Source organism: Hipposideros armiger, unplaced genomic scaffold (assembly GCF_001890085.2).
Source record: "Hipposideros armiger isolate ML-2016 unplaced genomic scaffold, ASM189008v1 scaffold_58, whole genome shotgun sequence".
Taxonomy (NCBI): Eukaryota; Metazoa; Chordata; class Mammalia; order Chiroptera; family Hipposideridae; genus Hipposideros; species Hipposideros armiger.
The window spans coordinates 1582162-1607806 of record NW_017731408.1 but is presented as its reverse complement, the minus strand read 5'-3'; the positions used below and the strand labels follow the sequence as shown (position 1 = coordinate 1607806).

Here is a 25645-nt window from a genome sequence, read left to right as displayed (position 1 = left end):
GATTCTACATCTATTGGAACATTGATGGCTTGAACCGCCCTCTCCAAAAATAAAGATGGCATAATGGAGTACATATAGTCTGTCTTGTCAATCTGTGGTCTGATTTTATTTGCTTTAGAGCACAGTAATATGGGAACGACTTTTAAAATTTAGGTAAACTCATGTAGTGCATTCAAGACACTATAATGTGTTGTAAAAGGTTATTGAATTTTTAGGAAACTGTCAAGTTCACTTTAAGGAAGTTAGAATTGTATTATGATAATATAAATGAGTGTATAGAATTTTAATTGATACCCTTTTCTCTATATTTGTTTGTTGATGGAAAGGAGGAAGAGAGTTAATTTTGCTAATGAACTTTCCCACCACAACCAAAAAAACAGACTTTTACCACCAAAAACACAAATTTGAAATTTAGTGTAACTTCATGTTTATTTAATAGTTTTACTAATATATAGCATCTTGTTGTTGTATGACTTAAGAGCATTAGTAAGCTAAGAGTATATTTTAGTAAAAATTGACTAGTCAACAATTATGGCCTTAGGAAGTGCTAGTCAATTAAATACAGCTTAGAACAGGTATGAAATTATTGACTCTGTTATTGTGCTCTGAGCCCTTCCTCTCCAAAGTGCTGAAATGTGTTTTGAAATTACTTAGTTGCATTAGTGGTTGGATTTGAGGCTTTTAACGTGTTTTTCATCAATACCTCTGGGAAAAGAATAACCAAGGCCTTTAAATGTACTATGCATTTTTCATCACTATAAAATTGTAAATACTGTGATGAAATATTGAAATGATCATGAAAGACGATAACCATTAAGCTTTTCTTTCAGCTATTAAAACTCACTAAAGGTTATATTGAGCTGTGGTTTATGAAATTGTTTAGACTAACGCCTTCTTTGATAATTATCTCAGAAGTGGGGAAAAATGCTTTAGGATAGTACGATTAATGAGTCATCTTTTCAGTTTTGGCAACTTCCTTAAGGACTGTAGGCAGTGTGAGTATGGAGAAAGCTTGTTGGCATTAACTACAGTTGGGCTTATTTAAAATAAATTTCTATTCTCATGGGCTTCAGTTTCTTATCTGGGTTATTAATTCTTATCAGCATGTATTTATGTACCTGGTGTGTGATATTGTATTAAATGTTGGTAATTTATAATTAGGAATGGATTATAGACAAGTTAAAATTCATTGATATCTTTGAGAATTGTGACAGTTTTGTGACGAAATCCAAAAGTATAACAATTACATTTTCACTTCATTTTGTTTAACTTTTTAAAATTACTGAATAAGTTTTATTCCAAGTGATTAGATAGCAATTACTATAAGTTAACAAGTAGGGGTTTGTAGGTGATGCTTGGGACAACAAGAAACCTAATATATTAGGTGTAATACATTTTTGTTTCTGAGCCTTTATAAAAACTTGGACTCTTCCACTACTGTATATCCTTTCATGTCTAATTTGTTTTTAAGTTAAACAAAGTATTTTGGGTGACATACCAAGTTATGTTCAAGGCAGAATGATTTTTAGGTAGTTATATCTAATTTTTTTATAGTTATAATAACTTTAACTAGTTTTCTGTCTGACCTAAATCATGCTGTTTCAAATCTTTGTGAATTTAAATGGTACACTTCTTGATTTTACATTATAAGTAAAAGTTTGTATGAAATAATGAAAATAAAATAAAAATAATGTTTACCTGTCTACTTGAGTCTCTCCATTGTTACTTTATCCATGTAGTTTTGAATTTTATATGGCATATAATAAAAATCCCCACTTGTTGGAGTTTTAGATCAAACAAAACTGATTTGAGAAAAATAACACTAGTGAAATCTTTTAAAAAACAATGTCTGATGTAAAGGATTATATATAGGATATCCCCTTACCTTTCTTCCTGATTTCTTTTTTTCTATGAAGAAAAAGTGATCTAAGTGAAAATTCAGTCAGTTTTTCAGGTCTTGCCTCGGCATACCCTGGTGCTGTGTCAGGTTTCCGGGTGGCTTGCTGAGAGTGCTTTGTTGGGTGTAAGAGCTGAGGAATCAGCTGTTCCTTGACTGTGACATCCCTTGAGGTGCCACCATCTCTTCCCATTCCCTGCTGTCTATCAGCGTAGGTCACAGCTGTGTTCTCCTCATGCCCTCAAATCCTTAGCTACTTGTACATCTTTCTAGAATAATTTTCTGACTCTTCCTAGGGCATGAGATATATCCAGGCTGTTTTAGGTCCATCTGACATTGAATCTGTCTCTATCTCCTGTTCCTCTGCTTTGCTGGGTTATGGCAACTCTTTGAGACTGGGTATCTCCCTGCGCTCTGCCTGGGAGGTGAGGTGTGGGGACCTTCTGCACCGGGATCCAAAAACTTACCTGCAGTCTCTGCTTTTTTCTCCCTTCATCCTCCTCCTAAGAAAAGGCGAGTGTGTGACACGTGCTCTTCTCTTAGGGATATTCTCAGTCATGGAATTTGACTGATTTCTTTTGTACTATCTGTTTATTTCATTTTGCTGGAAGGAAAAGCTTTTAAATTAGACAAGAATTTCTATTTATTCCTGACTTGGTTTACCTCAGAAATATAAGGTCTCTATTATATTGTTTCAGTTGGGTGGCAAGTGTGAATTTTGAAAGAGTATATACTGTAGACTTATGAGTCACTAATTTTTACTGAATCATAAAATGCTGTAGCTTGTAGACAGTTTTTAAGGGGGTATCTAAGATGAAGAGATATCAAGTGAGCCTGTCCGTGGACATATCCTGTGAGTGTCAGAATCAGTTTGAGAACGTAGATCTCATAACTTCATGTTGATTGGTTTCCTCAACAGCACGTTGCCTATCTTCTAGAGCTAGCCAATTACTACTCTCATATGTCTGACTGACTTTTATATCTAATTTTCATTCCACAGTGTCTGTTCTGTTACTGTGTTCTTAGTGGCACTGCTCATGAACGAGACCCCTGTATCAGTTGTGGCGTGTAGTCACTGTAGTCCTGAGAGCCACCTTGGGCTTTTCAAAACATACAAGCACATAATACAAAATTGGAGATGAGGAAGAAGAGAAAGTGGGAGAGAAAGGATAAGGCTGAAACAAAGAATTTAGTGTTTGACACACAGCGGTTAGTGGGGTCAAATGACATGGAATTTAAAACTCTTAAAGGTGTTCCATTCAAAAAATGCGACTATAGTTTATGGTAGCAATGGTAAGGACCTCAACATTGTCTTTTGTTTTGAGCTTTATAAAAGTCAGAAAAAGATCAGTTGAGGCATATCATGTTGGTAGAATATAAAGGGCTCCTTAGTTTCAAGGAACTTAAAGATTATGTATACATTTCCAGTTCTTTAAAAAATATATACATGCATGTGTGTGTCTTTATGTGTGTGCGCACACAAAAACACATGCATGCATGCATTGGCATTTCTCAAATCTAGCTACATTTCAATTCCGGTAGGCCTACCCTGATTGCATTAATATTTATTTTATATAAGTTTTGAGATGAGGATTAAAAAAATTCATTTGTACATATTCTGGTTGATTTTCTTCCTCGGCTTTTTAATGGATAATTTATTCATAAAGAATATAGTTAATAGATTTATATCATCTTTTGCTAATTTATAGGCTACTGAACTATAGATTTTCACCTCAAAGTATGCTGGCCAAATTCACTAACTTTTTGTTGTCTCTTTCTCAATCATTAATCACTAATTTTATGGTAGAATATTCACTATTAAATTTATTTGCTATTGAATTCTGTCTTCCCTTCATTTGGGGCGATGCATCTCTTAACGAAACAAAAACACCTCTGTGTTTGGTCACCTTTGCTGCTTTCCTTTCCAACCCTCAAAAATTTCAGTTAAATTAGTAGTGTATAATGGTGTAGAACAAAAAGGCAGGATAAATATAGATAGAATCATTTAGTTTACATAGAATCACATTGTTGCTAAGTTTAGTTTACATTTTAATACCAACTATTCATATATTCATGGGCTGCACTGGGCAGGCTGCTCGTTTAATAAAATGCTTCCTTTAAGAGCTAAGCTATGAAATTGATATAAGTGGTGTCATTCATAATTGTTTTAAAAAAATAACCTACTGAGTGAAATTTGTTCAGCTATTTTCTGCTTTTTTTTAGGAGTGGCAGAATTCTATTCAAAAGAATGCAGGCCTGGCTTTTATTGAACTCGTCAATGAAGGAAGGTAACCTATTTTATATCCATTATATTTTACTTTAAAATCTTACTGTTTTTTTTCCATTGAAACTGATCTTTTTTGGTACTATATTTATTGTTTTTATAGTAACATAATAGTAATTATTACATATATGCCAATGTTTAATCATTCGATGGTTTTCTTCATGGTTACATGCTTAATGATAAAGTTCTGGTCGTATTTTTCAATAAGTAAGGCTGAGTTTGACAAAAGTAAACTGATGATTCAATTAGCAGATCTAAGAAAAGTGATAAACTTTTGGACTTCCTATTAAGTTTTATTATATTTGTAAGACCAATAATTGGAATAAGATCCCTGTATTATCTCTGATGTCATGGCCTGCTCAAAAGGAAGACACAGATCAATTTTGTTTTCTGTTGTGATGGAATGTGCAAGTGGAGGGAGGAAGAAACTTGGTAAGGTTTCCATTTAAAAAGTAAAGAGAGAAGAACTCAAGAAAAAAAATCAATAGTAGGATTGAAAAGTGAAGAATATACAGATATGAAAAGAAAGATACAAGGGAGAACATAGATTTTAGAGAATGAAAATGAAAAGGTAGAAGTAAGTTGAGAAAATGATGAGTTGGGCTACTTTGTGTCTGTTTTGGCAGGTGATTTTAAATTACTTGAACTGAAGATCGTGGTGTAGATTGAGGGGTGTGATCCACTGCCATTGAAGATAACATCCTGGCAAAATTACTGTTTAGGAATGTTTCTTTGTAGTGTTCTGAAACTGACACCATCACTGTAGGAACTCTTTGGACTAGTTGTTAGGAATCCAGGCTCTTCTCCTTAATGTTACAGAAAAGGGAAAAAAAGATAGTGATAACTTTATTTGATATTAAATACTACTAAATTCTTCCACTTAGCAAATGATTATAGTTGCACACAGACTAGTATTGGAAACAAATAACCTTGCAATTATAATGTCCTATGATAAATTCTGTGCTAGGAGTATTTAAGTATAGGTTACTAAGGTAATAATGAGAAAAAAAGAGACAGACTCCACAATTTGTATGGAAGAGTTAGGTAAAACTTACCCAGAGAACATGATTCTTGAGATGTGTTTCAAGGATGAGTAGATTTAGTCATGTAGATGTTAGAAAGTAGGGATTATGGATAATTGAGGGATTTGCATGTGAAAAGCAGTCCCAAATAGAGGGAACAGAATATCTTTAGACACTGATGTGGGAAATTTTATAGAATATTCGTGTGTGTGTTTGTGTGTGTGTGTGTGTGTGTGTGTGTGTGTGTGCGCATGCGAGAGAGAGAGAGAGAGAGAGAGAGAGAGAGAGAGAGAGAGAGAGAGAGAATTATCATAGTAGAATTGGGCATCTATCTGGATCAGAAAACGCCTAATGTAGAATATTTGGACTGTCATTTAAAGGTGGTGGGAAGCCTAGGAACATTTTAAGCACAGGAATACAGTTGTGATATTTTGGTTTTGGAAAGATAACTGGCACACATTTCGGATGGATCGAAGGAGAGAAGACCTGCTTGAAATCAAGACTAGTGCAGTGAGCCATGTGAGAAACAGCTAAATTGTGATCTGCAGTCTGGCAAGTGGCAGGAAATCAATAGATATTTCTCAATGAGTGAATGACTAATAATTTAGTCTTCTTTTAGCAAAAATTTCAAAGTACTTATTCATAAAAAAATAGCAGTTCTTTGGCTGCATTTCAACACTGAGGTATTGGAGGCTTTTAAGGTTTATATAGAGAAAAAGAGTTAGGTGGTGAGAGCTGTTGATCGAACATGTACTTGTTCTGCTTAATGCAAACCACTGATTAACAGATTTTCTTTCATTTATAGGGCTTATTTGTTTAAAGAAAATTCTTGGTTCTTTTTAAAGAAAACTTGTTATAACAGTCAATTTTGATTAGTAGAGGCTCTACTAAGTGTAAATACCTTCAATTATACAAGTTACTGTTACATTTAATAGATAAGGCAGAATGGCCTTTGATTGATAGCATTGGCTTTGAAGTTAGCCCTTTGATATTTGAAAAGGACTTTTGCTTCTGTGAGCCTCCATTTTCTTATCTATTCATTCAGCTAATATTTATTATGCACTGACTGTACCATGAATTTTCCTTGATGCTGGGGATACAGCACTGAACAAAACAGATAAAGATCCTTTTTTTTTGGTCAGGCTTACATTCGAACAGTCATTGACAGACGATGAACAATAAACAAAATAAGCAATGGGTTATTTAATATGTGAAAGGTGGTATGTACTCCAAAAAAAAGGTAATGTGGAGTAGATTGAAGGGAATGGAGATTTTTGAAAGAAGTGTAAAGGGTTAGCTTGGTGTGCCGCTTAAATAGAGTGGTCAGATTAGAGCTCATTGAAAAAGTGACATTTAAGCAAGCACTTGAAGGGTGCTAGGGAGTTAACCACAGGGTCCTGCAGGGGAAAAGCATTCCAGTCCTAGGGAGCTTCCCTGGCATGTTTGAGGAATGAGGCTAGGATAGCAATAACAAAGTGATGAAATTGGAGAGAAGAAAGAAATGAGATCAGAGAGAAAACATTTTGTGTAGAGCCTTTGCAATTTATCCTGTGGGAAATGTCAGTCATTGCAGGATTCTGAGGAGGCAGACGGCTGATACATGTAGGAATTGAAAGCAGAAGTGAAGGGATCAGTCAGGGAGCTGTTGTAGAAACCCTAGTTAAACATGACGGTGACTTGGACTAGGGTAGTTTGCGGTAGAGGAGGTAAGAAATAGAACAGTTATGAATCTATTTTGAAGGTAGAGCTGATAGGATTTGCTAATGGATTGACTGAGGGTGTCAGAGAAAGCTAGGAATCAAGTATTATTCTTAAAATTTTTGGCCTGTGCAGCTGAAGAGATGGTGTTTCTATCAACCAGGATGGAAAAGGCTGTGGTAAAGCAGTTACTGGGGAGGAACAGCAGTTCAATTTTGGAAATACAGGTTTTTAGGTATGTAGTAGACATCTAAGTAGAGATGATAAATAGTCAGTGGCTAGTTATTTCTCCAGACTAGAGATATAAGTTAGATGGTATAATATCTTCAGACTAGATGATCTGTTAAAGTGGTTCATAATGACTAAGATTTGACCACTTGCTTAGGAGTTGTTTCTGTCTTGGAAAAGGATAGTTTGGGGCGAATAGTGTGGGGGGAAAAGCCTATTTGCAGTGGATTCAGAAAAGATGAAAAGAATGGGAGAAGAGGAATTAGAGAATAAGTATAAACAATAGTTTAGAGGAGTTTTCTTACAAAGGGGAGCAAAATAAAAAATCGAATGGTAGATTGTTGAGGGAAATAGAATCAGGGGAAAAAAGGCTTTTAAAAATTTGAGCAAGACGTCATAGTTTCATGGTAATGAGTGGAAAAATTGATGTAGGGGAGAAATAGGTTACGTTTTTGAGTAGATTAAAGAACGGGAATTTGTATACAAATGGGAGGGATTGGTTTAGCATATGAGTGGCTCATTTATGGTAATATGGGAAGACATGAAATTGTAGCTGGAGATGTTGGTAGGTAAATATGGAGGTAGAGTGAGATCTGGGTTTAAAAAGGTATTAGTTTTGCTAAGTGAGTATGAGTGAGAGAAGGTCAAGGTAGTCACACTTTTATACAGGAGAGTGATTGTAATCATTGACCATAGGAGCTGAGTAAAGAGGATATAATGACTGTAAAGAAATCATAGGATGGATGGATTGGAGATCTAAGGACTGTCAGAGCTGGGATAGTAGAATGAGGAGCTATAAACATGAGAGGTAGTAGAAAGTGGGATATATAGAACCTAGGCCTTTTAGTTACTGGAAATGATGAGGTCTGGATATGACTATGCAGTAATGGCTGAGGGAGGATGGAGGACAACATCATAGGACAGGAGGGCAGGGAACTGACACACCAGGACCTTGGTCTGCTTTGAATCTCAGGTATATAGACTGTACTTATCATTACTCATTACTGGTGTCTTGTGTGTCCCCATTTATAGCTCAGTGATATTCTTGCATCACTGTCACTTTCACCAACACTGTTCTTATAATCTTGGTAATTGCATCCGTGTTGTAGCATGTATCAGCATTTTGTTCCTTTTTTTATTGATGAATAGTATTCCTTTGTAAGGGTAAACCACATTTTGCGTTTTCCTTCATTAAGTCAGTAGACATTTGGATTGTTTTCTGTTTCTGGCTATTATAAGTAATGCTCCTGTGAGTATTCGTGTACAAGGCTTTGGGTGGACATGTTTTCATTTCTTTTGGGTATAGATACCTAGGAGTAGAATTGTTGGGTTGAACCATAAGTCTATATTTAGCTTTTTAAGAAACTGCCAAGTTGTTTTTGCCTAATCAGCCTGGTAGGTATCTTGCTGTGGTTTTTATTTTATTTATGGCTAATGATATTGAGTGTTTTTTTCAAGTGCTGATTGTATATTAATATACCTTCTTTGGAAAAATGTCTGTAAACATCTTTTGCCTCTTTTTATATTTCGTTGTATGACTTCTGACTTTTAAACAGTATTTTATGTATTTCTGGATACAAGTCCTTTGTCATATACTTGATTTTGCAGATATTTTCTCCCAGACTATGAATTGCCTTTTCATTTTTGGTGAAGAACAAAAGTTTAAAAATTTTTTTTTTTAAAGGATTTTTTTATTGGGGAATTGGGGGAAGGGGAACAGACAAGTTGCTGTCATTTTGTTCTTCAATCTAGTTGTGGAGGACGTTGTTTCACTGGCCCAAGTTGGCACCATCATTGCGCTCTTCCCGGCCGAGGCAGATCAGTCGCCGGCTTCTGGACGGCCACTCACTGCGGCTGCTGGCCGCTCACGCTGGCTGCTGGCTACACACGGTAGCCCATGGCAACCCACTGCCACAGGGGCTGCAGCCTACGCCGTCGCCGGCGACTCACGGCAGCCCAGCTCCAGGTTGAGCTGTTGTTCAGCATCTTAGCTGTGGAGGGCAGTGTCACTGGCCCTCATATGTGGGATCTGAAACGGGGCCCTCTGGCATCCCAAGCCAGTTCTCAACCATCGTGCCACTCGGCCAGCCCCAAAAGTTTTAAATTTTGATAAAGTAAAATTTACCTATTTTTTTCACTTATGAATTATTTTTTTTGTTGGAAAATTTAAGAAATCTTAGCCTAATACAAGGTCCTGAATATTTTTTCTTTTTCCTAGAAATACTCTTTTTTTTCCTAGAAATTTTATAGTTTTAGCCCTTACATTTAGTCTGATTCATTTCGAGTTTATTTTTTTGCATGGTGTGATATAAAGGTCTAGTTCAATTTTTCCATGTAGATATCCAAATATCTCAGCACCAGATGTTGAAAAGGTCACCTTCTTCTCCACTGAATTGCCATCATTTTTATTGAAAATCAATTGACCATAAATATAAGGGATTTATTTCTGTATTTTCATTTCTGTTCTGTTGATCTTTTTATCTGTCTTTATGCCATTACATTACTGTCTTTATTACTGTGAGTTTGTAATATGTTATGAAATAAGATAGGTTAAGTCTTTTATATTCCTTTTGAAGACCATTTAGAGTATTTTAGATTATTTACATTAACATATAGATTTTGAATCGGCTTGTTAATATCTACGAAAACGCCTGTTGGGATTATGATAGGAATTACAGTGACTTCATTGATTAATTTGGGGGAAATGACATTTTAACAGTTTTGCAGCTTCTAATGCATGAAAACTGAAAGTTACTCCATTTATTTAGAGCATCTCTAACTATGAGCACAATTTTCAGTATATTGGGTTGTCGGAAAAGTGATGCATTTTTGCAACGAAAAACAAAAAATACGTCATGACTTTTCTGACAACCCAATAAAAGCGTTATACTTACCATAATTTATTCCTATGTATTTTATTCTTTTAGAAGCTATTGAATGGAATTAGTTAATTTGATCCATTGTAATAGGTATATAGTGATAGCTTATTGTTGTTTTAATTTGAATTTCCCTATTAACATATGATAGAGCATTTTTTCATTTGCTAGTTTGCCATCTGTATATCTTCTTTGGGTAGGTGTCTATTAAGGTCTTTGGCCCGTTTTTTTAAATAGGTTGTTTTCTTATTGAGTTTTAGGAGTTGCGAATGTTTTTTTCCATATTGTGTCTTCTAATTCTCTTGACATTGTCTTTTGTAGAGCAGTAGTTTTTAATTAATGACTTACAGTTCATCAGTTATTTCTTTTGAGGATCATGCCTTTTGTTTGTTTTTAAAAACTCACTCTCATACCCAGGTCATCTAGGTTTTCTCCTGTGTAATCTTTAGGAGTTCTACAGTGTTTAATTTTCCATTTAGGCCTGTGGTCCATTTTGAGTTAATTTTTGTGAAGGCTGTAAGGCCTATGTCTAGATTCATTTTTTTTTGCATGTGGCTGTCCATTTGTTCCAGGTCTCATTTGTTGAAAAGAGTGTGGTTGGTCCATTGTATTGTCTTTGCTCTGCCATTGTCAAAGATCAGTTGACTGTATTTATGTGGATTTATTCCTTGGCTCTGTATTCTGCTCCATTGATCTGTGTATCTGTTCTTTTACCAATACCACACTGTCTTGACATCTGTAGCTTTATGGTAGTAATATTGGGTAATGTTAGTCTTCCAACTTCATTCTCATTCAATATTGTGTTATCTATTCTCAGCTTTTTGCCTTTCCATACAAACTATATAATCAGTTTGTTGATATTTGCAAGATAACTTGACTGGGATTTTGAGTGGGATCGCATTGAATCTGTAGACCAAGATGGGATGAACTGACATCTTGACAATATTGTTGTGTCTTCCTATCAATGAACATGGAATATTTCTCCATTTGTTTAATTCTTTAATTTCATTTACCTGGGTTTTATAGCTTTCCTCATATAGATCTTGTACATATTTTATTCTTTGTATACCTCAGTATTTTATTTTTTTGGGTGCTAATAAAAATAGTATTGTGCCTTTAATTTAAAATTTCATTTGTTCATTGTTGGTATATAGTATAATAAATGACTTTTGTATATTACGGTGTATCTGCAACCTTGCTATTATCGCTAATTAGTTCCAAGAGGTTCTCCCCCCAATCATGTTGGTTTTTCTACACAGACAATTATGTCATCTATAAACAGAGACATTCTTATGTCTTTTTGTTTTTAATTAAAATTTATTGGGGTGACAATTGTTAGTAAAATTACATATGTTTCAAGTGTACAATTATGTAATACATCATCTAAATATCACATTGTATGTTTACGCAGAGTGTGTTCTCCTTCCATCACCATATATTTGACCCCCTTTACACTTATCTACCACCCCCTTACCCTCTTGTAACCACTAAACTATTATCTGTGTCTCTGAGTTTTTATTTGTTGTCTTGTTCCTTTGTTGCTTACAGTTTTATATCCCACATATCAGTAAAGTCATGTGGTTCTTGACATTTTCTGTGTGACTTATTTCACTTAGCATAATCATCTCAAGATCTATCCATTTTGTTGCAAATGGCACTATTTCATCTTTTCCTATGACTGAGTAATATTCCATTGTGTATGTATACCACATCTTTATCCAATCATCCATCAAAGGATACTTTGGTTGTTTCCATGTCTTAGCCACCGTAAATAAAGCTGCAGTTAACATTGGAGTACATATATCTTTATGGATAAATGTTTTCAGATTTTTGGGATATATACCCAGTAGAGGGATTGCTGGGTCATATGGTAATTCTATTCTTCATTTTTTGAAGAACCTCCACATTGCCTTCCATAGTGGCTGCACCAATCTGCATTCACACCAACAGTGTATGAGGGTCCCCTTTTCTCCACAGCCTCTCCAACACTTGTTATTATTTGTCTTGTTGATGATAGCCATTCTAACCAGTGTGAGGTGATATCTCATTGTGGTTTTGATTTGCATTTCTCTTATGATTAGTGATGTTGAGCATTTTTTCATATGTCTATTGGCCATCTGTATGTCCTCTTTGGAGAAATGTCTATTCAGATCCTCTGCCCATTTTTTTTTATTGGATTGTTTGTTTTTTTGTTGTTGAGTACTTATATCTTTTTTTTCCAGTCTTTATGACTTTTATTTCCTTTTCTTACTGCTTTAGCTAGAACTTCCACAATTTTGAAAAGAAGTGTAAAGGGGGAGCATCCTGCTTTGTATTGATCGTGGTGGGCAAGTTTTGAGTTTCTCATCATTAAGTACGATGTGAACTGTAGGTTTTATGGTAGGTATTCTTTATCAAGTAAAAGAAGTTTATTTATTGAGAGTTTTATCATGAATGGATGTTGAATTTTGTCACATGCTTTTTCTGCATGTGTTAATAATGATCATGTGACTTTCCTTTTCAGCTTGTTGATGTATGATGGATTATATTAATTGATTTTGGAATATTGAGCCAGCTGTGCATACCTGGGATAATGCCTGCTTGGTCGTAGTATATAATTCTTTTTATAATTGTTGGATTTGGTTTTGTTTGTTGATTTTTAAGTTACTTGCATGGGCTTAATTTGCAGAATTTGTCTCTTTTGTGGTATGGTGCTATTAATGTTGCTGTTTAGCTTTTAAAAAATTCTTTATTTTTATTTTTGTCTGACTTTTTAAAGAGTGTCCCTTTTCTCCACAGCTTAGAGGTCAGTGAATGATTGGTCGGAAGTTTTAGTGAAATCTTTGGCCATATATAGCTGGTATATCTATGTTTCATTTGATGAACACGTTCAAATTTGGGGTAGTTTTCATCCATCTGTTCTGCCTGTTACTTCCCATCTTTTTCAAGTCTGTACTGTATATGTGCTTGGGGTACAAGACAGCCATGGTGGGTGCAATTCTTATTCGGCTATCTAATATACACAATATACAGCTATGGCTGTTTCATTTTCTGTATCTCCCTCTTTAATTTCTGGTTTATTCTCTGGTCTCCTCCTCACCCTAACTGCAAATATAATCTCTATTGAGGAGAGCTATGGGCTTTACCTGTTTTAAGTTTAGAATATTCTGCCCTCTCTTCCAGATGAAGTTAGCTAGCTCTGTGGGTGAAGTTGCTTGTTTCCATAAGTAGCCACAGCCTATGGTGTTTGAGTGAGGCATTCCCAGAAAAGATTGCCACAGACGCTATTTGTTCTTACTGGGTGTTCAGCAGATTTTTGTGAATAAAATTATTATGGATTTTGTTGTTTGCCTTTGGTCAATTTTTAGAACCCTGAAATGATTGTTATTCTTCAGTTCTATACTTGTTCTTCTGGGAGATTATTTCTTGACCTCTTTACTGTACCATAGCTAGAAGATCCATCACCAGACCTCTTCATGTTTGGTTCACTTTCATTTAAGTCCCAGTTCAGCTGGAACCTCCTCAGAGAAGTCTCTCTTGAAACGTGTTACCAAGTTACCCTTACTTCATTTCTTAACATGTTTTTCCCTGTCTCTTACTCTCATTCCATGTTTATCTTTATTGTCTATGTCCCCCTATAAAGTGTATGTTTTTGTTCTATGAGGGCAGTCCCCCTGTCTCTTGTTTATAGGTATATCCCAGGCTCCAAGAGAAGTGCCTGCAAATTCAGTAAATATTTATATTTAATAAGATATTTTCTCAGTAAGAATATTGTATTTATAGGTTTGATTTTGATTATTTATTTTTTTAATGTAAACAGTATTCTTAAACATGAATTCATTTTATACAGATAATCTCAACAGTAGTCAGGTGATAATTCTTTGAAGATTTTTATCAAGAGAAAAGAAAATACATTTATATATAAAAATATTTTATGTTAAAAAATTACTATATTTGTGACGAAATGAATTATGTTATTCTCAAATATCCTTATTCAGAATAGCTGATTCTTATTATTTCTCAAAGCGGAAACAATTATTTGAGTAAATCGTTTTTACATCATCTGTGATCACAGGTTTTATAATACCCTTTTTCTGTATGCTTCTCTTACTCTGTTTGGATTTGTTAACCTCCTGTGGTTAGACACTGTTTTCTTTACTTGAGTCCTTAGCCTATAGAAAGTACTTAGCCTTTGTCTTTTAAGTAAATGTAAGAAATAAGCAGTGGTGGAAAGAAATCGAACATCCATTAGTGCAATAGTAGAGGTAGTGTCTGAAATTTTCATTATCTCTTTATTTAGAGGGTAGTATATATTTTAAAGGAACAATTCAGAGATTTATTTTTTTTAAATTAGTGAATTTGGCTTTCCTTTTATAAATATCCAATACAATGAAGTTTAATGAGTTTACGTAGCTGTGGATGTATTTGTGAAGTAGTTTGCAGCGTTCAGCTACTGGACTTAATAATCCCAGGGGCAGAAGAATAAGTAATAAGGGTTTTTCTTTTCACTGCAGAGACTAACCTTTTTGGTTTTCTTATTATGTAAGTCTGACCTGCCTTGACCTCATTTATAGAGTAACAGCTATAAATTTGGTCCTTGATTAATGTTTTATTAGTGTAAATAACATGAAGACCTTTACAGACTGAGACTGCAGCATAAGGTTTATCGGACTTGATGGGTATCATTAGCAAATCAATTACTTAGGTCAGAGATAAGTAATTGTTGTTGGTACAAATGTTTCTGTTAACTTACCTGTTTAATTGATAAGATGTTCTCTCTGTAAATACATTGTTTTGATATTTTTGAATTCAATTATTGACATTTTTCATGCAAACAACATTCTACTTTAAACACATTTATTTATGGTAATAAAATAATAATCACTGACATAATCAAGTAATATTTCTTTGACAGTTTTTACTGAGACAGAAGATACATAAGATGTAATAAAAATTTAAGTTAAAATTAAATTTCTACATTTTATGAGCAAGAGTTATTCCTGAATCATAATTTTGTTGTATGATATATTGAATCATTGTCATCGCTATTCTCTATTTACTTTATAGATATGCAAGCAATTGATCTGAAAGGGTTTATTCTTTTCAAAATGCACATGTTCTTTAAACAGTTTTAAGTTCTTTAAAGAATATCAAAGCCTTGCCTTAGAATGTTCTATCATGCTGTGGCCTCACAGTAATAGGAAAGTCAGTTATCACCATCGCGTGTACCTTCTTCAGCGAAACCTCAAGGTTCAGTGTTCTACTAAATTGAAATGTGGAAGCTCACATACTATGTACATTGGGCTTCAGTAGTTTTATTTGTGTACCTGATTTGTTTTATAGTAATTGCTTTTCCTTCACTTTAAAAATGTATTTAATTAACAAATGAATTTAAACTATAAACTAGTTCCAACGGAACTGTTGCTTACATTTTTAAATTCAATTCTTTCTCATTGAATCTTAAAAATCTTTTCTCATTTGGATAAAGGAGTTTGTTTAGATTTCATATTTTGCCTTTCTTCATGGTTTTATGATTCTTAGTGGTTTTATTGACATTTTTTTCTAAAAACTTACTGTCCCAATATGGCTGTTAATATTGCCAGGAGAGATAGATGCATCAGCTAGGTAGCTTCCTGCCTTCCTGCCAACCTACCTACCAGCTATCCAACAAATATTTTTTAGAGCATTTTAAGCTGCTGATGTTCAAGGCAGATTCTCTATGAGCTTTACTAAGTCTAATAACTTGACTTGGTTAGCTCGTGTTTGAAGGAATAATGCATTGGATAAATACTAATCATCCTGTATATTTTATATATTTAGGTGGTTCTGGTTTTGTTATGCTCTGAAATTTTGAAAAATTAGTGCAAATTCTCTATAAATAAAAATTTTATACTTTAAAATGTCACCGAGTCCTATGGAGTTTACTGCTTTTCTTGTGTAATTTCTTCATTTTTCTCCTCGTTTGTATTTTAAAGTACAAAACATAATTTCATTGGCTGATGAAAGTTTTTAAGATTTTGATGGTAAAAATCAGAAAAGTAGTAGACTATGAAACAAACTTTAAAGGTACAATACAATATTTGTTAAAAGTTTTAAGTTACAAATTCTCATCTTGAATGTTCTGCATTGTTAATTACATAAATAATTATAAAATGACCTATAATTGTAGCATTTGGTTTAGCTTGCTAGGATTTTACTCTTAAATCTGCTATTATGACTCTTTTCTTTTCCCTGCCTTGAGAAGCGTAGAAAGGGCAGATTACCCCACATACTGTTGGGCACATTGCTTTAATCATCCTCTGGGGACATTCGGTATCTGCTTATTACAGCAATAATTCAGACTTGTATCCAAATATGTAAATGGCCCTCATAAAAGACATAATGTTTCTAGTACTAATACACTTGTCTGTCTCTTAAAATTCAACTGCTTAGATTGCACTTTTGCTTTCTGAGAATTCATTTAGTAGCTCCAGCGTTTCACTTCACTCTAAACATCATAGATTCCTAATAGACGTCTATGGGATAAGTGAGTAGAAGGATAAATGGAAGGGAGAGTGAGGATGGAGAAGGGAGGGAGGGAGGGAGGGAAAGAGGACAAAATAGTTTAGTTTATTCTGACCTCCTTGTCCATTATTGGGGTTATATTTTGGTAAAAGACAGAGGTATTTGTTGTACTTAAGTAAATAGTGTGGCAAGGATATAGTCTTAATCTGAACCAACCAAAGACGGAATCTGAATTGAAGTAGAGTATATCTCTTGGGAACTGGACTGTTTATTAAAGAGTCATGTGCTTTCTGGTTAAATTTTAAAACTTATATGTGTAGTAAGATGTTTATAGAAAAACTTTCATTAAATATTAAAAACAATTGTTGGATATGATATAATTTTGGGGGTGGAGTAAGAGGTCATTGATTCAAAGATTTTTTGAGAGGAGATTTTCATTTTTCTTTAGTCTTAACTCTGAATTGATAATGAAGTTTGTGTGGGTTGTTTAAAAAGTGGTATGTGCTATGCTTTCCTCTTCAAGATTAGACTATTTAAATTATGTTTAGTATATTGTGAAAGGTTAATAGCTTATCGAAGAGGACTAGAATTTTCTCTCCTTCATTAAGATAAACATATTTTTTCTTATTTCTTTATTTGTTTGGCTTTAAAACAGTCATAGGGTCAAATTACTTTTCTCTGTTAATTTTCTAGCTTGATATCAGTTTTTTATGGTTACTTTTTAGGCTTGTTTTGTTCTGATGGATATAAAACAATGGTGCTACGTTTAAATTGTGTTCTAGGTTTCAGTGCTTTAAATGTTTGGTAGTGCAGGATTTGTCAGTTAACCTTTCTCAGCAAGGCCAAATTATATAAGTTTTGGGAAAAGGGGATGTGGATTTAGCATGCCCGTAGAATATGCTTATGTTTGTAAAGCAGTGTGATGAACTTACACATTTTTAAAAACTGCAACAGTTTATATATAAGTGGAATCACTTAGTATATTAAATGAAAATAAGTGTAGAAAACAGTGAGGTAAAATTAGGGATCAGAGACAAAGTAAGGAAGCTGAACTTCAAGAATAGTTAAATGAAAATAAAATGAAGATAAAGTCAATTCACTCCATTCAGAAACTATTTTTGTACACCGGCTAGGTGTACAAAGTCCACGTTCTGGGCTTTGGGTATTTAGCAGTGGACAGAGTAGACATTCTCACCCTTATATGGTTTATTTTAATTGTCAGTGATAGACAGCAAAGAAATAAAAACGTTTATATTATGTCAGAAGGTAAAAAACACCATAGGAAGTTAAAACAAGGAGAGAAAGAGAGTAGGTACAATGTGGGACAGAGGATGCTGCAATTTAAATAAGGTGGTCAGGTGGGATGAGTTCTTATGAAATGATAAGCAAATTCTACGTAGTAGAGAAGAGTCTAAGCAGTTAGAGGAAAATAAAAGATGGGAGATATGTTGTAACAGAGAAATCCTAAGAGCCGTTTCACTCCATGTCTTTGCTTTTCTAAATAAAACTATCTCACTCCTTTAGATACACATTCTTGAGAATCACTTTTTTCATAGTTCTAAGAATTTCTTTCACCTAGAACTTGCCAACTTGCTCTTCTTTCATTCTAACCTCACCACGCTCATGAGTTACAGTTTTAAAATACTCAACTAGGGGTTATTGTGCCAAAAAATTTGGACCAATAGGTTGATGTCAGGCTGTTACCTTTATCTTAAATTTGAAATTTATATTAAATTAATGAGCTCTTACATTTTTAGGAAGAAATAACTTTATGGAGTATTTGCTCTTATATTTTCATTTCAATTGTAGAAAAGTATATGGATACGTTGCAGGCTCCCTGATAAAGGATATTGGCTTCTAGAAAAAGTGTGTATCGCCTGCACTAGTTGTAAACTGAGAAAGATCTAGATTGGTTTTAAATATGTCTGCAGACTGCTAATAAATTCTGAAAGGTTATTTAAAAATTTTTTCTTTTGTTGGTCACCAGTCTGTTGTTTCTATGATGTTGCATCCCTTTGCATCTCTTAAAGTTGTTACAGAGAGCTTTACCTCACAAAGGAGTAGAAAGCTACCAATTTAAGGATTTTTGTGATACTGAATTATTGAATATGCCATGTACTTGTTGGGGGTGGGAAGGCGAGAGATGTAAAAAAGGAGGCAGTTACATGGAGAGTGAGGTAATATAATTCTGCAGTGTAAGAATAAAGACTATATTGATCAATGGAGATATAGTCTGAGAGGTGAGATTTTAGTTGTCATATTATTGAAGGAAGACTTCGGAAATAATTTTTCCACTCAGATTTGGTCTGTGACTATTCTCTGTAGTTAATTTTGAAGCAATTACATGTATTGTTAGAAGGATTGCCAATTCAGGAACATTGCGTTCATATTCTAAGTTGTTAGGTGCAGAAAAGTGCTAACTTTCCTTTCCCATCAGTGGTGAAGATGTTTAGTAGAGAAAAATCTGACAGTCGCTGCTAACGGGGGTCATAGAAAGCCCAGGAAACGTGCAGTGATATTGGAAAACTCTTGGTGAAAATGCGTGTATGTGCTTACCCAAGGTCTAGACTAGTATAATCAGATGTGGACAATGGGCTGTAATGTAGTTATGGGAGATGGTTGTCATCATTACTGTTATTTATTGAGCCTCTGGCGTGAATCTTTTCTAGTTGGTCACTTGATAGGGCTGTTTGTTTCCTAAGGCTGACACAAGCATTTTTTTTTTCTCCTTGCACTGTAGGTATAAATTATACATAGTTTTTCTTCTTAATATTAAAATATGTGAATCATTTTGTGCTCTGTATTTAGAGATATAACCTACTGTAGGCTAAACCTAATATTTTGAGATTGCTGATTATGATTAAAACTTTAATTTATTTTTAATTCTGTGTTGGAAAGAACAGTTTGCACAACTATCAGATAAATTACAGTTGCTAAATACTGTATAATTTGTATATTTAGGAAAATAAATATATATAGATAGAAAGAATTAGAACCTTTAAAAAGCAAAAAATATATTCATTAGGTATCTTATTTCATTTTTATATTTTCCAAAATGAAAGGAACATTCATATTTGTGTGTCTTAAACAGGAGAGGAGATGTGTGGCCAAAGCCTTCTAAAGTATTAGCTTTAAAAGCATTTTGTAAATTACTAAGAAAAGTGTATTTGCTTCCTTTCTTCTTTGGAAGTAATATTGATTACTTTATATACACCCTAATCAATTTTATTAATATTCTGTTAAATAAGTAAGATTAGACAGCAATATTTTTTGTATTATGCAGTGAAAATGTTTCAAACTTAAATTTCTGTTACAGTTATGTCTGACCTAGAGTTTTGTTTTCAGTCACTTAAATTTAGATACTTGAGACTATTTCCTTTAAAGCATTATTACAAACTATTCATTGATCAAATAATAATTGAGTACAACCTACCTGAACAGTACCTCTTAGGTGCTATGGTTGATTAAAAAAGAATAAGTAAAAGATGTTTTTCCTCCATCAGCTGTGGTCTGATAGGGAGACTAGAGGATATATTAACATATAGCAAACGAATTGAATTTTTGTGATACTGTGTAAACAAGTATAATGTATGCTGTTACACAATAAGCATTAGGTAAAGATCGACATAAAATAAGGTCTTTGTAGGGTAGAATTGCTGAATATTCTGTAGAGGGAAAGAAGGATGAATTGGAGCCTAAGGAATTGAAGATTTTGGATGTAAAAAAAAGAACAAAAAGAATAGGTTGGGTGGTGGTTTTGACACTCATTTTATGTCATTCATTTGGTACCTGTTTATTGATTGTATTTACGTGCCAGGCACTCGTGAGTCTGAAAATAACTGTGAATAAGACTCTACTGTCAAGAAGGAGAGGACACATAAGAAACAAGCTAATGAACAAATAACTCAGTACTACACGTTTGGAAGAAAACAGCAGGATGATGTTGTAAGAGTGACGAGGGGAAAGCTTACAGGGAGGCCAGTATAGAGCGTCTTGAGATTTGTGAGGAGAAGTAGCAGCCAATTTGAGATAGGTCACAGCATTTTAAGGTGAAGAAATAGCAACAATAAAGGCATTGAGGAGGGAATGATGCTAGTATGTTACTGAAACAAATGAAAGGCCAAAATGGCTGGAGCAAAATGAGTAAGGGAGAGAGAGTGAGGTTTGGAAATGGCAGAAGTATTCGAGTGTCAGATCACACAAAGTCCTGTAAGCTGGGGTAAGAAATTTGAATTTAATCTTGTTCAGTAAGACTTACATTGCAGTTTTAAGCAGAGGAGAGGGATGATATGATTTAGGGTTTTTTCGTGATTGTGACATATAACTACGTGTTTATTTTTTAAACTTTAATTCATTTATTAACTAGTAAAATACATATAACGTACAGTTTACCACCTTAACCATTTTAAATGAACACTTCAGTGACATTAAGTGAATTCACATTGTTTTGCATCCATCACCACCATCCATCTCCAGAAATCATTTCATCTTGCGAAACAGAAGCTCTGCCCATTAAATAATTATCCGTTCCTCCCTCTACTCCCTTCCAGCCCCTAGCAATCACCTCTGTACATTCTGTCTCTGAATTTGACCACTCCAGGTACTGCATATTAGTGGAATCATACAGTATTTATCCTTTGATGTCTGGCTTTTTTCACTTAGCATTTTGTCTTCAAGTTTCATCCACGTTGTAGCATATGTCAGAATTTTCTTCCTTTAAAGACTGAGTAGTAGTTTATTATATGTGTATATCACATTTTATTTAACCACTTATCCATTGATGGACACTGGTTTGCTTTTACCTTGACTGTTATGAGTAATTATTGTGCTGCTGGTCCCTGCTTTCTGGTTTTTTGGTTCTATACCCACAAATGGAATTGCTGGATCATATGACCTTTATATTATCCATGTAAAATATGGATCATATTTTAATTTTCGGAGGAACTGCTGTACTGCTTAATGGCTGCTCAATTTTACATTCCCATCAACAGTGCACAAGGGTTTCAATTTCTTCATCTTGCCAACACTGATTTTATGTTTTTTTGTTTAGTTTTTGTTTTTCAACAGTAGTGGGTATGTGATAGTATCGCATTGTGGTTTTGATTTGTATTTCTTTAATGATTAGTGAATTTGAGCACCTTTTTTTGGTGATTATTAGCCATTTATGTATCTTCTTTGGAGAGGTATCTCACCAGTATGTTGCTCAGTTTTGAATCCAGTTCTAAGAGTTTTATAACTATAGGTTTTACATTTAGATGTTTAATCCATTTGAATTACTTTTAGTACATGGTGTAAGGTAAGGGTCCAACTTCTTTCTTTTGCATGTGGATATCCAGTTTCCCCAATACCATGACTTATGTTATTTAACAAATGAATTGTGACAGGGTCATTGTATGGGGAAGAATGGATGCAGATAAATCAGTGAAGATACTACTGAAATATTCCAGGCAAGAGATGAACATGGCTTAGGCTGATCTGACAGCTATGGTGATGGAGAAATATAGACAGATATGTGATATATTTAAGATCTAAAGCAGTAGGACATGACTTCATGAATTGCATTTAGAGGTGAGGGAAAGATAGGGCAAGCCTTAATCTTAGGGTTAATTTAAATGGATTTAGCTGCTATTTATGAAATGAGAAAAAATGAGATAGGGACGGGGAAGAGATTTTATTGAGAGTGGGTAGGTAGAATCAAAAATTCTGTTTGGAAATTAAATTTGAAATGCCCGTTGTGTCTCCAAGTGAAAATTTTAGTTGGAGAGTTGGCTCTGTAAGTTGAAAATACAGGGAACCAAAATAGGTTTAGAGATATAGGAATCAGCAGTAACAGGTGAGAGTAAAGGTCATGGGATGGGTTTTATAATTTAGATAGTGGAAAGGGCACAGAACTTAGTTCTGGGATGCCTCAACATTCAGAAGTAATGCAGAAAAGGAGGCAGTGAGAAAGGAGACAGTGAGGAAGCAGCTGCTGAGTAGCAGGAAAACCAGGGATGTGCTAGTTCATGTTGAAGATGAGAGAAGAAAAGGAAATGTTTTAAGAACAGTAAGGTATTTATCATAATTACCCTAGTATTTGCATGTAGTCCTAGTTCCTTATATTGGATTATACTGGATCGTTTTATGCATCTTTGTATTCCTCACATGTAGTACTCTAGAATGCTTGGCATAAGTGAGCATTAAGAGTTTATTTTCCATATTAAAAGCACGGCTGGGCCCCCAGCAATGACCAGCTAATGTTCTATGGTGTGGGGATACAAGGATACATGATATATGGCTGATGCAATCTGGAATGGAAGACAGATTGGTAAATACATAATTGAGATTGTGTCATACAGAATGATACAATGCAATAAGTACCACTCAAAAGGCATATCCACCTTTGTGTAGGGGATTAGTTCTCTGGAGGAAAACAGATGAAGGATCAGAAAAGATTTTATTTTGTTGACTTTTGAATTGTGCTTCGAAAGATAGGCAGGATGGAATTAGAGGTGAGGTCATTACTGGCCGAGACACGAGTAGGAACAGATGGGAAGAGGTGCAGAAGTTCAGTGTGTAATTTTTGAGAACGCAATCTTAAGAGTACAAAGGAGTAACAAAAACGAGCCTGGTTTCTAAGCCACATGAAGTTGTTAACCCTCTTTTGTAGATCATGGCAAGGCAGTTAAAATTATTTTAAGTGCACAGTAAGATTTTCATTTTAGAAAAATGACCCATTGAAGCATTGGCTAGAATAATAAGACTAATAGAAGTTTGGTTGGAGGCTATTGTAGGAATTGGAGCCCTGATGTTCAGTGCCTGAGGGGCATTTGAAGATATTATAGAGACTAAGAGCTTTTAGAGTTATTGCAGAGGTAGAGAAGAAAGACTCAAATGTAACTCTAGCTTTGGTAACTGTATAAATAGAAATGATGTTAGTGGCCAGGGTAGAGAAGGAAAGGGTGAATGACCTCTGAATAAGGGAATAGTTTAATAAATTATGGTGCATGCCATCCACAGGAATCCTCTCATGATAATGGTGTACCATTAAGTAAAATAAACGGATTTACATAGTATGACTCCTTTAGCATTAAAAAATATTTTACACACAAGCACATACATATGTATACATACATATACATAATTACTATGCATATATATGTACAAGATAACATACACATATGTTTTTATAAGTTTAGAAAAATTTAAGGTCAGGAACATAAACTGTTAAAGGTGAATTGATGGGGGTTGGGAGCTTTCAATTGTTGCCTTATTATTAAAGCGTTGCATGTTTTGTTTTTTAATATATTATTTTTCTATTAAAGCACCAAAAAAAAAAAAAGGGAAAGAAAGAAAAAATATCCGGGCAGAATATTATCTGTCTGTTGATCGATCAATCAATTGATCTATCTATGTAGTAAGTGTCCATCTTGAAAAGTAAATGGCAGAAAGGGATGTTTCAGTTTTCTTTAAAATATAACACACTTTTTTTCCCTCTTCCTACATTTTTTCATAGTGTCTGCAGTGACGTTTCCTCTCCTGTTGCTTTTGCCCTTTATTTAAGGCTCATCTTTATGCTCTAGCTCTCTATTGGTGCTTTTTTCATCTTGAGAACTCACAGTGATCTTTGCCTCTGATGAACTATGACAGCACGTGTATTTTTATGTTGTAGTAGCGCTTGTGTTATTTATCTAGTGCTGCATAGTAAATTGCCACAACTGTTGAAGCTGAAAATAACATACACTTACTGTCGTAAACTTTCTGTGTTGGGTGCCTGGGCACAGCTCATCTGGACCCTCTACTTAGAGATTTCCCAAGTCTGCAGTAAGGTGTTGGCCAAGCTCTGCTCCTCTTTCGAGCTTGGAGTCCTCTTGTCATCTCCTGTGGCTGTGGGCAGAGTTCAGCCCTTCACTCGTAGCACTGAGGTCCTCATTCTCTTGCTGGCTTTCACTAGGGTTTGCTCTCAGCTCCTAAAGGCTGCCAGTTGTCACATGGCTCTCTCACAACATGGCAGCTTACTTTTTCAAGGCTGGCAGAAGAAACTCTCCAGTCTGCTAAGGCAGAGCTGTGTAACGGAACACATCACCGGTGTGAGTATCCCATCACCTTTGCTGTGTAAAGTAACCTAATTAAGGAATGGTTATTCTGTTGTCTTTGCTATACTCGATGTCCTAGAAGTAAGTCCCAGATTCTGCCCAGGTTAAACTCAGTGGGATGGGATCATACAAGACCTTTACTTATTGGAGGCCATTTTAGAGTGTGTCTGCCACAGCATTTATATTAGAGTTCAGAGCTGGAAGGGACCTGATAGTATTCTATTTCTTTCCAACTAAAAGGTAAGGAAAGCTCATTTTAGTGCTTAGCCTCATCTTTATAGAGTAGTAGCTGTTGAATAGGTAGTGAAAAGGCAGAGGGAATTGTGGAGGAAAATGTTGAAAGATCAGAGAAGTCCTCAGAAGACTTAGTTATAATGTGGATGAAATAACTGAGGTTTGATTTTGAGGACATTGGCTGTGAAATAGGGAGCATAAATGAAACCCGGAAATATGACAGCAGCGACACCGACAGTGTGTGCTGACTGATGAGGAAGGTGGTAGAGATGAGCGGGGAGACTCGAATGAGTCTGAAGCTGCTTGTTTGGGGACTGGGAAGAGGTTATGCTGTTGACTAATCAGTTCAATTAATGTTTGAGTGCTGGGAGGCAATATATTGATGTTAAATTCACGATGTGGTTTTTAGTCTCTAGAGAGAAACTAGGATGCACAAACCAGGATTTCACATCTGCACTCATGAAAGCCCTTGCCTTCTCTAGCTGGAGAACCATAGGAAGTTATTCATTAGCAGTTTTAAAATTGCACTAGGGATTGTTTTGATCTGTAACACCTGAATGTGTACTGTTTAATAGCATTTGAAAAAATAACCTAATGATGCTATCCAAAAATCATAGGTAAGACATTGCATTGACGTCTATAGTGTCCAGCAGACAGTTGGGAAAGTTAGGGGCCATCAGAGAATCTCTTTGCACAGTGTCCTGTTTTAGTATTTTTTTCTTTCTTTTATTTTTTATTGTGAAATAAACATTTTTAAAAAATTAGTTTCAGCTGTGCAGCACAGTGCGATAGTTATACTTTTTACCCCTCAAAGTGACAACCCCCCTCCCCCAATCCGCTACCCCTCT

General features: G+C 34.8%; 1 protein-coding gene across 1 annotated transcript in view; it reads left to right on the top strand.

Annotated features, from left to right (window-relative positions):
- The window catches only part of LRBA (LPS responsive beige-like anchor protein), a 610319-nt gene that overhangs the window by 196226 nt on the left and 388448 nt on the right, over positions 1–25645 (top strand). Inside the window, exon 35 of the mRNA XM_019641170.1 lies at positions 4121–4185. Within this exon, the coding sequence (XP_019496715.1) occupies positions 4121–4185 (65 nt within the window). The remainder of the gene's footprint in view (positions 1–4120; positions 4186–25645) is intronic.